Source organism: Hylobates moloch, unplaced genomic scaffold (genome assembly GCF_009828535.3).
Source record: "Hylobates moloch isolate HMO894 unplaced genomic scaffold, HMol_V3 SCAFFOLD_13, whole genome shotgun sequence".
Classification (NCBI taxonomy): domain Eukaryota; kingdom Metazoa; phylum Chordata; class Mammalia; order Primates; family Hylobatidae; genus Hylobates; species Hylobates moloch.
In genome coordinates, this window is record NW_026652288.1 from 19,560,340 (window position 1) to 19,577,113 (window position 16,774).

At 33.9% G+C, this 16,774-nt stretch overlaps 1 protein-coding gene across 3 annotated transcripts in view; it reads right to left on the reverse strand.

The window, feature by feature from the left end:
- WDR35 (WD repeat domain 35) overlaps positions 1–16,774 on the reverse strand; it is an 80,514-nt gene that overhangs the window by 18,193 nt on the left and 45,547 nt on the right. For all 3 annotated transcript variants that reach the window (XM_058426778.1, XM_058426779.1, XM_032172318.2), the window contains exons 17-25: positions 13,143–13,223; positions 9,668–9,804; positions 9,146–9,349; positions 7,624–7,770; positions 6,877–7,009; positions 4,819–4,929; positions 3,699–3,863; positions 2,685–2,825; positions 1,823–1,979 (exon numbers count right to left, since the gene is read on the reverse strand). In XM_058426778.1, the coding sequence (XP_058282761.1) occupies positions 1,823–1,979; positions 2,685–2,825; positions 3,699–3,863; positions 4,819–4,929; positions 6,877–7,009; positions 7,624–7,770; positions 9,146–9,349; positions 9,668–9,804; positions 13,143–13,223 (1,276 nt within the window). The remainder of the gene's footprint in view (positions 1–1,822; positions 1,980–2,684; positions 2,826–3,698; positions 3,864–4,818; positions 4,930–6,876; positions 7,010–7,623; positions 7,771–9,145; positions 9,350–9,667; positions 9,805–13,142; positions 13,224–16,774) is intronic.

Consider the following 16,774-nt stretch of genomic DNA (forward strand, 5'->3'; position numbering starts at 1 on the left):
ACTCAATATATGGTTTCAGGATAACTTAGATGTTATAATAAACATCATATTTAACAAACTTAAAGGAATTCCTACGCATGATTCCTAAGAGAAAAATATGAAGTAAAAGACTGGCAGCTACCACTTACTGAGGGTTCATAATGTCCAGGTGGCATAATAAGTGAGTTTTCATGAACTTCTCAATCATTACAATAACTCTATGAGGAAGATACTATTTTTTTTTTTTTTTTTTGAGATAGACTCTCGCTCCATCACCCAAGCTGGAGTGCAGTGGCGTGATCTTGGCTCACTGCAAGCTACGCCTCCCAGGTTCACGCCATTCTCCTGCCTCAGCCTCCCAAGTAGCTGGGACTACAGGCACCTGCCACCACACCTGGCTAATTTTTTTGTATTTTTAGTAGAGACAGGGTTTCACCCTGTTAGCCAGGATGGTCTCGATCTCCTGACCTTGTGATCCACCTGCCTCAGCCTCCCAAAGTGCTGGGATTGCAGCCATGAGCCACTGCACCCAGCCGAGGAAGATACTATTATCCTTTCTTTACACAAAGAGAAACTGAAGCTTAGAAAGGTTAAGTAACTATAACTTATAAATGCTAGGGAAAATCAATATATATGAAAGAGGATTATTACATATGGTCTCTAAAGAGCTCTTATAAAAATAATTAAAAATAAAAATCATCCCTATAGAATTCCAGAAATATTCAAATAAAAGAATTTCTCTAAAAGTTTTCTTTTAAGATCATGCCATTGGAATACAGATTCATGATGTATTAGGATTAGAGTGTGATGTGCATTTGGTGATGATGTGAGCAGCAAATTGATGATGTCACCAATATGACAGACGAAGGGTGGGGTGTCATGACAGTGCTTGCCATGGCCAAGCTGAAAGACCAGTAATGATTTAGTCATTCATATGCTTTGGCTTACAACATAGTTATCATAATTACACTCTCTGGAGTTCACATATCTAAATTCTAGAATATTGTTATTGTTAAGAAGAAATTGAGATCTTGATACTACATGTAAATAATCTTCCATCAATTACAGTACACAAATACCATGGACTATTAGGTAGAATGTTTACATAGATCTCTGTTTAAGAATGAGGAAAGAACTATAATATACTGCTGAGGGGAAAAACCATGCTCCTGCATGTAGAAACATCTAAAAGGAAGTTTACCCAAACCTTAGCAATGATTACCTCTGAGTTATAGAATTATTTTATAAATTATTAGATTATTTTACTTTTTCTTCATATTTTTCTATTTTGGTTGAAATTATTAGCTAAGTATCACTTTTATAAAACACAAGATAAATGCTACAGCAATGTATATGTAAAATATGAAAATATTTTAAAACGTGGTTTTCAAAAAGTACATAAAACTATGCCATGTTATACTCCCGATATTGTAAAGAATAAAATAATCTGAATGTATGTATTAAATATATTTTATGTATTTAAATATATGTATTAAATATATTTAATAGATACATGTGTATACGTTTTTCTCCAAAAAATGTGAACTTGGCTATGAAGTATTTAACTTTGAATGGCTAGCCATATGAATGCTATACACGTTCTTTTTGCTTATATCAAATTTCTGACATTTCTGTGAACTATGTGTTTTCTCTGTATTAAAAAAAACTTCAAAAACGGGAATGCATAAGACAAATTATATATAGCATAATCTCAAACATAGGAAAATAAATCCATAGGAAAAAATGTTATTGAAGGCCACAGAAAGGCAAATTGAAGAAGCTGGCCCTTCATACTCAATTTATAATTTTCAGACATACTATACACATTAGGTGACATGCCCACCTGTCTTCAGTGCAGTGTCCACATATCCATCATAGAGCTGCCTCTGTGCAAGTATAAAGAAGTGGTAAGCCTCTGCCCCTCTCCATGCATTATCTGTGAAACGATCCGTTGTAGACAGAACTTCTTCTTCCAGCAAACCAGCCAAGGCAGAAGTGGCCTACAAGTAAAGTCAGCCCACACTTTCCGTCAGCACAAACGCACACACAGTATCAACTTCCAAATAACAACAGTCATTAAAGTATCTAAATGAGCAGATTTTATCAGTACAAAACTATGATTACAGACTTTTTTTTTAAGAGATGAGATGTTACTCTGTCACCCAAGCTGGAATGCAGCTGCATGATCATAGCTCACTGTAGTCTCAAACTCATGGACTCAAGTGATCCTCCCACCTAAGCCTCCCTAGTCACTGAGATTATTGGTGTGAGCACTGCACCCAAAACAGATTTAATTTTTTATTATAATTCATAGTTTGTTAAACTGGCATGAATAAATTTTAAAATATAACTAATTAGATTCTAAGTTAGACATTCATTTATGCATTAAAATAATATATCTACAAAAGTTTTAAAACTCACTGATTAGAAAGGAGGATTTCCCAGGTAAGTAAAATTTTTTAACAAATAAGACATTAAAGCAAAGACTACAGATTAGTATTACAGAAAAACAATTTCAATATTTGTAGGTAGAAATTTCTAAATTTGAATACTAATTCTAAATCATTCTTTTTCTTCATATTATTTAAGGAAACAAATGCAGACATGCAAATTAAATGACCTGTTCATAACAGAAGTTTGATAATTTCTTTTTTTTTTTCTTAAACACTTCCGATGACTTAATGTTATTTAACGTGCTACTTTACCTTTGAACTTTTTCCTTGAACTTTTCCTCGCTGGGCATTCTTCATCTGTTCGTGGTATTGCTCTATAAGTAAGGCTGACATTACATAGAGCTTCTTGACACGTAAAGGTTTACTTCCTCTCTTTGCCTCTTCATCTGCAACCTTAAACATTTTTAAAAATTGAGGGAAGTTACTTCCTATCTATATTTGTACAAATATAATCATTTTCAAAACTAACAAATTTAATTCCCTAAAAAAGGAGGAATATCAGTAAGATGGAATATAAATATCACCTATTTAAGATAAATATCTTAAAACCTATCTTCTTTTCATTAGTATCTATACGTATTTAGTTCTTTCCTTAGTATTTAGCCCTAGGAGTTGGAACTCAGATCGCTCTTAGAAAATGAGAGGTGCTGTTAGATAACTAAATCGGAATAAAGAAAGTGTTGATGAAATGCTGGTATTTTCCATAATACAGCGATTTTTAAAATAATGTTCCAAGTACACAAAGATATGATGGTGTTAACACGGTGCATCCTTCAGAAGCTGAAATTTATTTAAATGATTTTAAGAGATAGTTTTCCTTTTTCATTAAATCAAATGGGAGTAGAATAGAATGTATAATGTGTACACATTAATACTGTACTAATTATCTTCCCTCCAAATACATATTATATAAAGCGTAATATTTAAAACTTGTACATTTAAAAGAACTCAAAACTCTATTATCAACAAAATTTAATTCCCTGTTGTAGAAATTTGTACTTTGTAGTCTCAGCAATTTCTTTAACTCTTTATTAACTCCAGCATTCAACATACAATTGTTTAGGTATTAGTAAGTTGCTAATATTAATAAACATCTTTGTTGGTAAAAGGTAATAATACTAAAATAATGTATACAGAAGCAATAAAACCAGAGAGGTTTTGCTGTAATAAATACTTGTTTCCAAAGAAAATGTAGAATGTGCTCTTTCATATATTAAAATGTTGTGACTGGAACAAATCAAATATTCACCAAGATTTTTACATTACCTTAAACATCAGTTTAGCAGCATCAAAAAAGTAATTGGCGTTCCGATACAGTTCTATGGCATCAAGAGTTTTATTCTTTTCCAGTAAATGAGATGCATACCTAGCTAACAGAGATCCAATTTCTTTCATACTATGATTTTTAGCCAATTCAACAGCTTTGTTCCACTAGGAGAAAAATTACACCATTCAGTCACCCAAGTATTTACAGTCACATATATCATAAAATTCACACAAGAAAGCTTTAAGTTTATAATAAAAACACTATTTCAAAATTAAAAACTGGTATGTTTTAAAAATAGCATTTAAAATCACAGCAACATAAGTTCTATAAGCATACGTCAAAATGATTAAATGATCTCTAAGATTCTGATTTGCTTAAGAAATACATGTGAAAATGAAAGTTTCAAAGTTTATAGTCATATTAATCTTATAATTCTAATCTTACAAAACTTCAAGCAAGAAAAAGATACAATCGTTTATATGTTATAGTAAAACAAAATATGCAATTTCAGTTGTGAAACTGTCCTATCAGATTTGACACTTAAAATTATTTTTATAAAGCAAAAGGGGTTTTAAAAAATAAGAAAAACATTAAAAGAATACATTAATAGTCAATAGTTTCTATAATAACTCTGTACTTTCAGTTTAATTTCAGCTCTTAAAAATATCAAATGTATGTTTTCTATAAAGGAAAAGGAAAATAGATTTGCCAAAATAAATATTGATAAAGTAACTCAATTCCTTCCGCAGGCAATGACCAACCATTAACTGGTCCTTCTTTGGAAACAAAACCCAACCCTAATAAAATGCAGAAAATTATGAAATTACTTCCAGACAAAAACTTGCCAGACTAAAAGCACAGGGTTTGTTCATGCTCCCATTCTGAGCTGGTTATAAGTGGGTCACCCCTCATGGTAGCACTTTTAAGAGGTAAGTGCAACTTTCTTGGTCCTCAATTAAGAGAATACCTGCCTGGCTCCTTCCATAAAATTCATGTCAGGCTCTCCAACCCTTACATTGGCAATAATCTTTAAAAGATCACTAGGGTGACTTTAATTTTCCTTTGACTTAAAAATTCCTAAGACAACAAGCTGCACAGACAGAAAGTTTCAGTTCCTACTTGGTTGAGATGTACGCAGGTATCTACCGCTGCCTTTGGTTGACTACATTTCAAAAATGCAGTCACTGCTTGTTCACACATTCCAACTCTGACAAACATTTGTGCTATTTCCTGTACAAACAAAACAATAGTATCAGATTTCACAGACCAAGGAAATTACTTACATTTTAATTTAACAAAACTCCATAGGGAAGTATGAGTATTAAATTTACTGGTAGTTAGATTTTTCTTGTAAACAGACGCAAGGGCAGAGGGTACAAATGAGAATGGATGCTAAGGCATCACTTCTATAAAACCAGAGCTTCACTGGCTCAGGCTGTGGATCTGATTTTTAACCATGCCCTGAGGACACTGCACTCCTTTCTTATCTCAGTTCAGTAGCTATTGTATACAGAAATGTCAAGCTCCAAAACAAATCCCCCACCAGTGGGTGAAAAAAGCCTTTCTGTCAATTGGTGGTATACTCAGTGCTAATTATTAACTAGAGACTTAAGGGAAATCTCACATTCACAGAGCTCCCAAATACCTCTATAAAGAAATGTCCTAGAGAAGTCTGCCATTAATCAGTTCAGGAAGCTAGACCCAAAACAGAGCTCCCTTGGAAAGTGGTGGCAGCGAGGAAGAACCAACACCACCACCACCGCCACCACCGCCGCCGCCACCACCACCACCACCACAACAACAAATCCTACTTGTTCAGCTGCACTGGACATTTTCAGAACATCATTTTTTTTTTTCTTTCAGAATATCTAACTAGCCAGAGGTTTTCCCTCCCCAACCCTTCTACAATATTTTTGGAAGTATGAAAGTATATTTTATATCCAACTTTTAAAACAATGCTTATATTTTTCTGATTATAAGGGAATACATTCTATTAGTAAAAAAAATTACAAAACATGAAAAAGTGAAATTACTCATAATCTTATCATTCATAAGAAACCTCTCTCAATACTCTGATGTAATTTCTTAACATCTTTGTCCTTTGAATATATATGTTTGTGTTGTACACAATCACACAATACATAATTTTGTATCCCGTATTTCCTACTTATTATGTACACCTTCCCATATTATTAAAAATTCCTCTATATTTAAAATTTATAATCCTAAAATTTTTACTATTTTAGTTATTTATTATTATTATAGTTATAATTACTTAGCATTTACTCAGGAATATTACTATTCTGGACACTCTACTGCAAAATGTTTGTTGGCATCATCAGACACATCTAACAGACAACACTAACGGAGGATACACTCTTCCCTATACTCAGGGTTCTAAGTAATTTCAGTTTCTTTCCTACTCAAGAAAACCCATAGGACTGAAAATAAGGGTGAGTGAAAATACCATTATTACAGAGATAGCTGCTCAAATTCACAATAGGGAGAACTGAATTACCATAATTCTATACTTATCTATTAACTAATAGGCAAAATTTTTGAAGCAGAACTCACAACTGATATACATCCAGACTCTGAAGTTGAGAGCTGCTAGCTCTACAAGTATTGTACAGCTCAGTGATTTACATATTAAACACATAAAATAAAACTTATTTGCAGTAGTCAACAACTAATTAAGAGGCTCTAAAAGAACATTCGAAAGCAAGAGAACTCTTTCGATTTCTCTTTTAACTTGAAATACTTTATTGTTAATATAACATAATAAAAGTTGAGCTATCTTTTTAAACTTAAGTTATAGCAAATTTCAAACAATTTCAGATTATTCTGAAGCAAATCCCTAGCAACATATCATTTCGTCTGTAAATATTTCATGTATTCAGCTAAGATTTAAAAAGTAACTTTATAAATCTTCACAGACTACACAAGACTGTGATCATATTAAAGTAGTAGGAATGTGACTGACTTTTCCCCCTCCATTTTCAAGCATTCTATATTATTTATACATTGCTTTATAATTAAAAGCATCATTCCATGTCTAAGAAACTGTAACATTACAGATTTTTAATTTTCTTTATTGTGGGAGATATTTCCTGACTATAACATAAAGTTTTATAAAGTAAGCTAACAATTCCAAAAACCAAAATTTGCAATACCTACTGGAAGTAACTTGTGGTTTTCTGGAAGTGAAATGGCAAGGTTCTCTAACCCCTCGTAATCCTCTAACATATAGTAACATTCAGCTAAGCGTTCCTGGTTCCGTCCTTTTACATAATATTGTACAGCATCCAACCTACAGAAAGAAAAAAGGTAAAACTTTTAAAACTAATGTGAATCTCCTGATAAATAAGCACTTTCAACCAAAATGTTCCTTCATCATAATTCCCAGTACTAGTATTACTGTTCATTATCTTCAGCTCCAGAATAACTTTCAAACATATAAATGGGGAAAAAAATCTAAAGCATATTCTAGTTGTAACATTCCTTGACTATTCTTAAGAAATACCAGTGCTTTACTCCCAAACACTGACATAAGCATACTAATCAAAATGAAAAGAATAAAAGTCAATGATTTCTGAAAATAATATATAATAAAGCAAATAAAAACACTTATTAAACTTTGTTCAAAAATAAATCATAAAACATCTTAGAATTATATACTGTAGTCTCAAACAGAAAGCTGCATGGAGCTAAGTACAAGTTATGTGTTTATACACTCCAAATTTTTATAGTGCTCATCTCACAACTTCACAGGATCTCTGGCTTTCCAAGATGAATCTAGAGCTATCTGAATTTTAGCATTCAAGAAAATGATCTTCATTTCCCCAGGATTACTTCCTAGAGAAGTACTCAGGCAGCTACTAAGTGTTGCATGAATGCTTGACGAGCTCCAGGAAAGTTACATACCACTTCTGTCGATCAGCAAAGTAGTCTCCAATGGCATTGTTGGCTTGTTCCAGGAGACTGTCATCTGCATCACCAGATCCAGTTTTCAGGAGCTGGAGTACTCTAAACCAATCCCCCAATTTCAGCCGGAGGCCAATAGCAAGATCCCTACAAACAAAGGCATTCATTCATTCATCTATTTGACAAATATTTACCAAGAGCCTACTATGTGTTAGGTACAGTTCTAGGTGCTGAGACTACACAGCAGTGGACAACGTGACTCTCCAAACACTTTAGAAACTTAGCCTGACTAGCTAAGAGGAAATCAGGAGCACCTGGAGGTTATGGTTTGAATGTGTGTCCCCTCCAAAATTCAGGTTAAAACTTAATCTCCATTGTGGTAGTATTAAGAGGTGGGGTTTTTGGGAAGTCATTATGTCTGCCTTTATGAATTAATGCCCTTATAAAAGACTCTTCAGAGAATTCGCCCCTTTTTCCCTTTTCACTTTCCACCATGTAAAGGCATAACATTCAAAGCACCATCTTGAAAGTGAGACAGGGCCCTCAACAGACACTAAACCTGTTGACACCTTGATCTTAGACTTCCTAGTCTCCAGAACTGTGAGAAAAATATTTCTGTTCTTTATAAATTATCCAGTCTCAGGTATCTTGTTAAAGCAGCCCAAATGGTCTAAGATATCAGAATAGGGAAAAGAAACAATGTTGTGCCTTTACTTTCCCGGACTTTCAATTTATTTAGCAAAATAATGATTTAAATAATAATCATTTCTTTTCAGCAATTTCTTAGATGTGGTCAGGTTTATTTCAAAACAAAACACAGTATTAACACATGTGGTTTTACACGTCTTTTCAGAGCCTAAGTCGTATTAGAGATCTCCTGGGAGTATAAATAACATTAATGAAGATGAGATACAATCTTAACAGCTGAAATGAAGTTCAGACAGACTCTCCGCCTTGCGGTTCAGTGGCTAAGATTCTCTGCTTTTGCAGCAGCTGCCTGGGTTTGATTCCTGGCCAGGGAGACAGGCCTTACAGTTCTTTAATTCAAAAGAAGAAATATTTATGAACTTCATACATTATTTTATATAAATCAAAAATGACATATAAAGAACTAATCTCGATCCCTAACGACTTCTGATTTTTATTTTATGCCTCTTGACAACATTAAATTAAATAATGGCCTAAACAAACAAACAAAGAAAGAACTGGAATAATCAGCTATGTCTTAAATATAAAAGATCCCAGTCTCTGTTGTTCTATCATTTTTTCCCATCAACTGAAAAAAAAAAACCTCCCAGAGTCAGCCATTATTAGATGTAAAAACAGAGAAGAAAACTGCCTCCAGACTACAAAACACAAATGAATGAGGGGCATGTAGAATATCTAGGTTGTAATCCAAACTTAAAATTAATTTCTAAAATAAACTGTATGATACACCTAATGTATTTATAGTCTCCATTTGTAAAAAATACAATGATGAACTGATAGAGTACTCGGGGATGCCTGCGCCTTCATAACTTACCTTCTGTCCATCTCCAGATACATTCTTTCAGCCTCTTCAAACCTGCCGAAGTAGCCAACAACTTCAGCCTGTTTCATTGACTCACTCTGTAGTCTGCCCAAGCGCTTCACAAACTTAATGCCTTGGTAATCTTTGCAGCGCACAAATGCTTGCTCTGCAGTGTATAGATCCAGTTTCTGAAGAGCTGCTTCAGCCAGTAAGCGCCTTTATTTTAAAAGAAACAAAAACATAAGTGCATATTGCAAATTACTGATAAACTAGTCTTGAATCACAACTCAATTATCATTTATGTCTATTATTTCTAGAGAAACATGGTGGAAAGTAACACATGCAAACATTTTTCAAATAATATTCTGCTTATTTTGAGGATTTCCAAATCTAAATGAATTTCTATATTTTAAAAAGAAGAGCAAGAATGGACGTCTGCTCCCATCAGGAGGATAGTAGGGGAGCAGAGGGACAAAGCTGAGACTTTAAAAACCTACACCTGACATCTTGGGAGAGTTTGCTTTTTTTAAATACCAAAGTCGGGGGTGTGGATTGTCCTCTATGAACTGAGATGCATCTTTAATTCCAACCTTCTCAATCAGTGCTCGGCTATCTCGCAGAGACCGAATCTCAAAGTTAATTAGGTAATCCTTGTTTGGATGTTCTGGATCCTAAAAGTAAAGATGAAAACAAAAAAATTCAAATACTTGCCATTAGAGTATGTGTTTCTTTTTTATGTTAAAAACCAGAACAAAACAAAACAAGAAAAAAAGTGGCATCATATTGTGAGCAAAATAAGGAAGAGAAATCTTCATGTTTGGGTCTTTTGAGTTATTTGGAAAACATCCAAAACCCACAAGTAAAGTCCCTCTGAGGCAATCAGGCGGCCTATGAGGAAAAGGAGACAGAGGTAAATGGCAGAAGGGGTCCCTCACAGTTATGCATCCCTGTTTCCCTCTGCTCAGATTGGTTTTTCACCTTAAATGAGATAACATGTCTCAAAGATTCAGCACAATGCCTAGCTGTACTATTTACAGTATTCAATATTCATCATCTCAGAACTGACCTAATGCTCTCCTGCTTCAGAATTTTGAACAGGTGTACCATCCTGACTGAATCACAGCACCCCTAACTCTTTTCTGGCAACTGAATTACTTATCCATCTCCTCAACTCCTCTACCCGAGGCCAAGAACTGTGTCTTATTGGCTGTTAATTAATAGTTGCTGAATTAATGAATAGATGAACTTTGGGTAAATCATTTTACCACTGAGAGCCTTCTTTATCTAAAAAACTTCACAAAATTCAATATAATCATCAATTACAGCAACAACACCACAGGCATTTTCACACATTCTAGAGCTTAAGGAAATCGGAAATTATGAGCCTTTCTTGAAAAATACTACTAATGATGAAATCCAGCCAACTGAAAGATTAACCAAAATTAAGAACTCACGTACAGAGAAAATGTAGTAAAAAGCCTGGCTAATAGCTTTGACTTCATTTAACTGTTAAGACTAAACAACTGGAAATTCGGATTACAAGATGAAATTTAAATGTTCTAAATCTTGACAACGTAAAAATAATGTATCTACAAAAGGAGAAAAAGAAGAAAATGTAAGAATGTTATCTTTTAGAGTGGAAAGACAATACTATTAAAAATTAAAATATAATTTAAACTAATAACTACCTGGTTTTTCATAATTTTTCTTCTCAACCCAGGAAAATGGTATTGTTTGTAGTGGAAAAATATTATCTAAAAGTCTAGAATTCCTTTAAACTCACTTTCAGGTTATCTAATTAAATTAACACTAAAAAAGTAGATTGTACAATGATGTCATTTTTATAAAACTACTTCTGTTCATCCATCTAAATCTATCAAATCTATATTTCCATACATAACTTGCAGCTGTAAGGAATGATGTTCTGATGTTTAATGGTAGTGACTAAAATATCTGAGTTGTGGGGTTTAGGGTTCTTTTTTTTAACTTTTTTCAGTACTTTTCTGTTTTGCTTGAATTCTATATAATTCTGCCATTTGTTTAAAAGCAGTAAAGTATTCATTTTAAAAAATCAATTTAACCAACACTTTCTGAAAACCAACTCTGTATCAGATCCTTGCTAGATGTTAGGGATTCAAGAAGCTCACTCTTTATCAAACCATTAAATATACAAAAGCAGACAAAATATTTCAGTCACCTTAGTTTGATTCTACCCTCGCACTGGAAAAACCACATATTCAAAATTAAAAAAAAAAAAAGAAAGAAATAATGTCTTCTTTCCCTAAATCTTTTGGGAAAGAAGACAAGCAGAAAGACATCTTCTAGCTGGGCATGGTGGCTCACACCTGTAATCCTAACATTTTGGGAGGGCAAAGTGAGCATTTCACTTGAGCCCAGAAGTTCAAGACCACCCTTGACCAACATGGCAAACCCCATCTCTACAAAAAAAAAAAAAATACAAACAATTAGCCGAGCATGGTGGCCTGTGCCTGGGACCCCAGCTACTCAGGAGGCTAAGATGGGAGGATCACTTGAGCCTGGGAGGCAGAGGCTACAGTGAGCCATGATGGTACCACTGCACTCCAGCCTGGGCAACAGAGAGAAACCCTGCTGAAAAAAAAAAACAATAGACATCTTTCTTCACACATGTGGAAAAGGAAAAAATATTATCTGGTGGTACTGCATTCAAGTTAAACGGGCAATGAAATAAGTTCATTAGTTTTACAAGTCATATACCTTAAACAAGGACAAGAAAAGTGTCATCCATATAGAGAAGAGTCAAATAGTCAAATCTGGAGGTAACATAATCCTAGGTAGTAACAGCCCAGACTCCATTTTTGATGGTTGGCTGCTGACAGCTTTTAAACCTCACCCCTCCCTCTTCCCCTCTGCCTCACATGGAGCAAGCTAATGAGAAAGCCCAGATACTCCTTCCTTTGGGGCGCCAGTGAGTTTCAAACCACATAATCCCCTATCCATTAAAAGCCTCACCCCAGACCCACTCCCTGACTACTAAACAACAAAACAACAACAAAAACACCGTCAAGCCAGTCTCCTTTCCCTGTGCTCTCCAGCCATTTCTGACAGCTTGGGAAGCCTGCCCTTCTCTCCCCTAAAAGTTTCATCATGGAAGATACATTCTTGGTGTCCCTATGGTATCATCAATCTTTACATCCAAATCAAATTTTAGGTGGTGGCCCATCCCATTGCTGCATGGTGGTTATGACATAGAAAATGAAACTGGCTCACAATAAAAGAGCCATAATTTACAGATCAAATCCAAATATAATTTACGTATCAAACCCAAACCTGTTCCAAATTGCCACTAACTTCTGGAAATTTTAAATCTACGATCTCAATTCAAAAACTATATATATATATAACATAGAAAAAGTTAATGCTTTGGCTAAAATGAAGGTAAAACTTCTCTCAGTACATTCTTAGAGAAAAAAAATTCTCAAAGGATGGTCAATATAGGCCAATGCAGGGGTTCAAAATCCTGTCTTGAATTTAAAAAGAGAAAAAAGGATTATTTTACAAAACCTGGAAAAAATGGAAACATAGATCTCTAAAAAATAGTTACTCAAGTATCTTAGAACTAGAAAAAGGCTAAACTCTTAAATATTTCTTCAGTACCTCGTTATTACTACAAAAACAATGACAACAATTAGCACTCATTTTTTTAGCTCTCACTTGGCCGTAGCATTGTGCTAATTGCTTTTCACACATTATCTTATATAATAACAATCCTATAAGTAGTATTATTATCTGTATTTTATAAAGGCAATAACTGAGACTCATACATTTTTATCATCATTTTACAGGAAAGTAAAGTGAAGCTCAAAAAGATGATGGCACCCACCTAAAGGCTGGACAATAAGAGAGCAGGGCTGGACCTGAGATATATCTGACTCCTGGGTCCACACTGCTAACCAGGATACTACACTGCCTGGTCCAGAAATAATCCCCAGTCAAGCTAGCAACAGAAATGTAACTTTTTAGGAATTACCTTTAATATCTCATCCAAAAGAACAGATTTAATTTCTAAATCCTCAAAATTACAAATATATCCCGAGGTCTGAATGGGTTCCTTTAAAGACAAAAAAAAAAAATTATGTTTCATTATGCAAAATTTCCTCTCTTCCAACAAATCATGCTTTTAAATTTTATTATCAGAGTTTTCAGGTAAACAAAAGACAGAATGTCATTAACACTCATATACCCATAACCTAAATAATTAGCATTATGGTAAATATGCTTCATTTAACTTCTTGGGTGAAGTACTGTAAAGTAAATACAGTAAATTATGGACATCATATTTTACCCCTAAATACTGCAGTACATATCTTTAAAACATAAGAATTTTCTCTTACATGGCCACATTACTATGATCACACTTTAAATAATTAATGTTAATTCCCTAATAGCATGTAATATTCAGTCCAACTTTCTCAATTAATAAAAAGTCATATAGCTTGAAAATTCTAATTCATGCAATTCAATATTAAAGTTAATTCTTCATAAAGCTGATAAACACTATATTTGTATGTAAGTCCTCTAGCAAAGAAATCCCATACCACACTGAACAGTCTCTCCTCTGTAACATAAGCCAGAATGCATTCCTGATATATCTCCTACTCTTAAGAAGATTTATTTGCCAATATGTAAGTGAATGAGACTGTTATATGTCTGTCTCTTATCTTAGTGTTATATAGGCCTGTTGAAATAAAGAATAGGATATGCATATTATAAAGTAAAGTAGCTGCCCTAGATCTTTGTATAAACATGTTTATCATTAGAAATTTTTTTTTATTTTTGGCAAGACAGTGCAACAAAACAAGATAATCAAAAGATAAATTCACAAAAGTTGATCCATGAAAAAAAAAATACTACCAAAGAGAAAGGGAGAAAGATGGAGACAGAGATGAAAAACTAAGTTTCAAAAATAATCTGATTATTAATGCATAAGTAAATACATTTATGTAATTCAGATTTTAAAAATTCAACTTCTGCTGGAATTAACCAATTTTCTTTAGTTTCCAAAATTCATTAGCTATCTATCCACCCACTTCATTTAAATATGAAGTTTCAGACCAGCAGGGTCTCACCTAACCAGTATGCAAGATACTTCTTTTTATCAAAAAAGTAACCAAAGCTTTAATAATCTATACTACACCAAGAAATATTGGCACCCTTATTCGGCACACAAGTCAGAAGGCCTCATAATATGTGCCATATAATGAGTATCCTGAAGTACCTTTATTTGTCCTACAATTTTAGCATATTGTGATATACTGAGGTTTGCATATACCTAACTAAGTGAATCGAGGGATTGTATCACCTAATTTTAGCTAACTCTCACAAACTCGACAAGTGGCTTAAAAAGCTTCTTGCAAAGAACTTGTAAATTAAAAGTAATATAATGCAAGCACAAGCAAACAAGGAAAGGCAAAACTGACACCTCTCTTAATCCTAGCACAGATCCTTGTGTCAGTCACATTACAACGTGAAAACAATGACAATCCTATCAGGTCTGACCAAAAGTCAGCTAAAAGGCCAAAGTTATCAAGTAGACTATTTGAAACATGAGACTTTTATCCACTAAGTTAACAAAACCTTGCTCTAAAATGTGCATTATGCTGATATACTAGCTAATGTAGCATTCGCATGAACCATAGCAATTAGCATGACTTATAAAAATAAAGTTATGTCATCCAGTAAAATTTATTTTTCTCATTCTTTTAAAATTTCTATTTTGGGGCATGATTCATAATATATTAATATGGTAGGTCATGTAAATAATTTCTAAATAAATATGTATATATAAGAGCATATATTCAAAAGTTTGGGAGCCCCTTGTTTGAAAAAGAAGCAAATGTACAAAAATGAGAGTCTGATGAAATTATGAGATATGAAAGAAACATGAATATGAAATTGTAGTGCCAATGAGAAGGAAGAGCCAAGAAAAAGAACAAAAGAGTGCAATCAGTACCTTCAGAGGGTCACTGGAGATGAAAATGATCAAGCGGGGAGTATCAACATTAAATATTCATCTCCTAATTCTCAAAGAAAATGTGCTTTATCAGTGAATTAAAACTTTGCACACAGATAGCATCTTTTTCTCTCAAATAATCTGAAGATTTACAGCTTAAATAAAGGTATGAATCTAGAATTCTTAACAACACTCAAATGGATAAAAATATATTCTGTTATTAGCTGTCAAACAATAACTTATCTCCTAAATAACAATACAGAATACTATATCCTGAAGGAACATACTATTAAATGTAACTCAGCAGATCCTGTAAAACAGATCTTCCCTGCTTTGAAGAGATCATGTTCTTACATGATCAATAAGCAGCTAGAAGAGCAAATGAGCAGAGTAGCTAAACCAGCTGTGACCACAGTAAGCCAGTGTCCTTGTGAATGAAAAGAACAGAACAGCATCATTTATAAAGAAATCCAGACAGTGGGAAGGTTGTAAGAAATCCATCTAGCTCTAAATCTAACAGAAATCGAACTACATGCCAAACCAGAAAACAAATTCAAATTAAAAAAATAGTATGTTTTTAAAAGGCTGTTCTGTTAAAACTACTTAAGAAACTCTTTCCACCAGGCAAAGATTTCACTTGGTAGCAGACTGACCATGTGTGCTATAGACACATTATGAGCAGCCAGATACAACAAACATTCTCCCTTCTCCAAACATATGATTTGTGACTTCGTATGAGCAGGGCTAAGGACAGAAAAAGACTCTAACATTCAAAATGTATTCTACTCCCATCCTCAAGGTTATCCCGCGATTACCTGTCAAATTGCCACAATTGTTTTGTGGCAAGGATTAAATTTCCCTTGGACCCTTGAAAGAAACCCATGCTTACAGGTCAAATGCAGCAGCCCTGAATCTGAATGCCTTTCCTTTGAACCATTTCTCAGGGTCGAAGAATCACAAAGATCCTAAGACTTGCAAAAGCTTTAACAGAGCCTTTGAGAGCACTTTACATCAGGGCATTTTACATCCAAAATTCCTGAGTAGGACTCAAATGGGGAAATGTGAAAATAATTTAGGATATTAAAGGGGCAAACAGTTTACCACTAAATAAATTACTCCAGAAACCCTTTGGCAGCTCAGGGGCCCAAGCGTGCAATTTCTTCCCAAGAAGGAAGCTATACATGCAAACAAATGGAAATTAATGATATAACGCATTTATTAACTTATTCCTTATTATTCACAAGAGTAGAGTGCAGCAGGAGTACAGAAAATTCCAAATTGAAAATCCGTTACTAATTCAAAAGTCATTTAAAAGATTTACCTTCTTAATGATGTTTTGATGAGGTTACCACTCAGATTATTTTGTATTTCCTAAATACAACAGCTGACAGTTGGCCAGAGTAGACTAAGTGACAGGAAAGTCCAGAGCATAGAAATTAGCTGATGTGAGCCACAGGCAGAAAATCAAAATGTAACCTTAAAAATGAGAACAAAGGGGGCTTCCTCATACCCAAAAGAGAGATTAATCCCTGCCTGCACTTGCATATTTGTAAGAATATCTGGGTTAAGAAAGAACACAGATTTGTGAAAGATATGGTAAATGTAAATATAAATAAGACAAAGTAAGCACAGAATAAAGTGAATAAAGA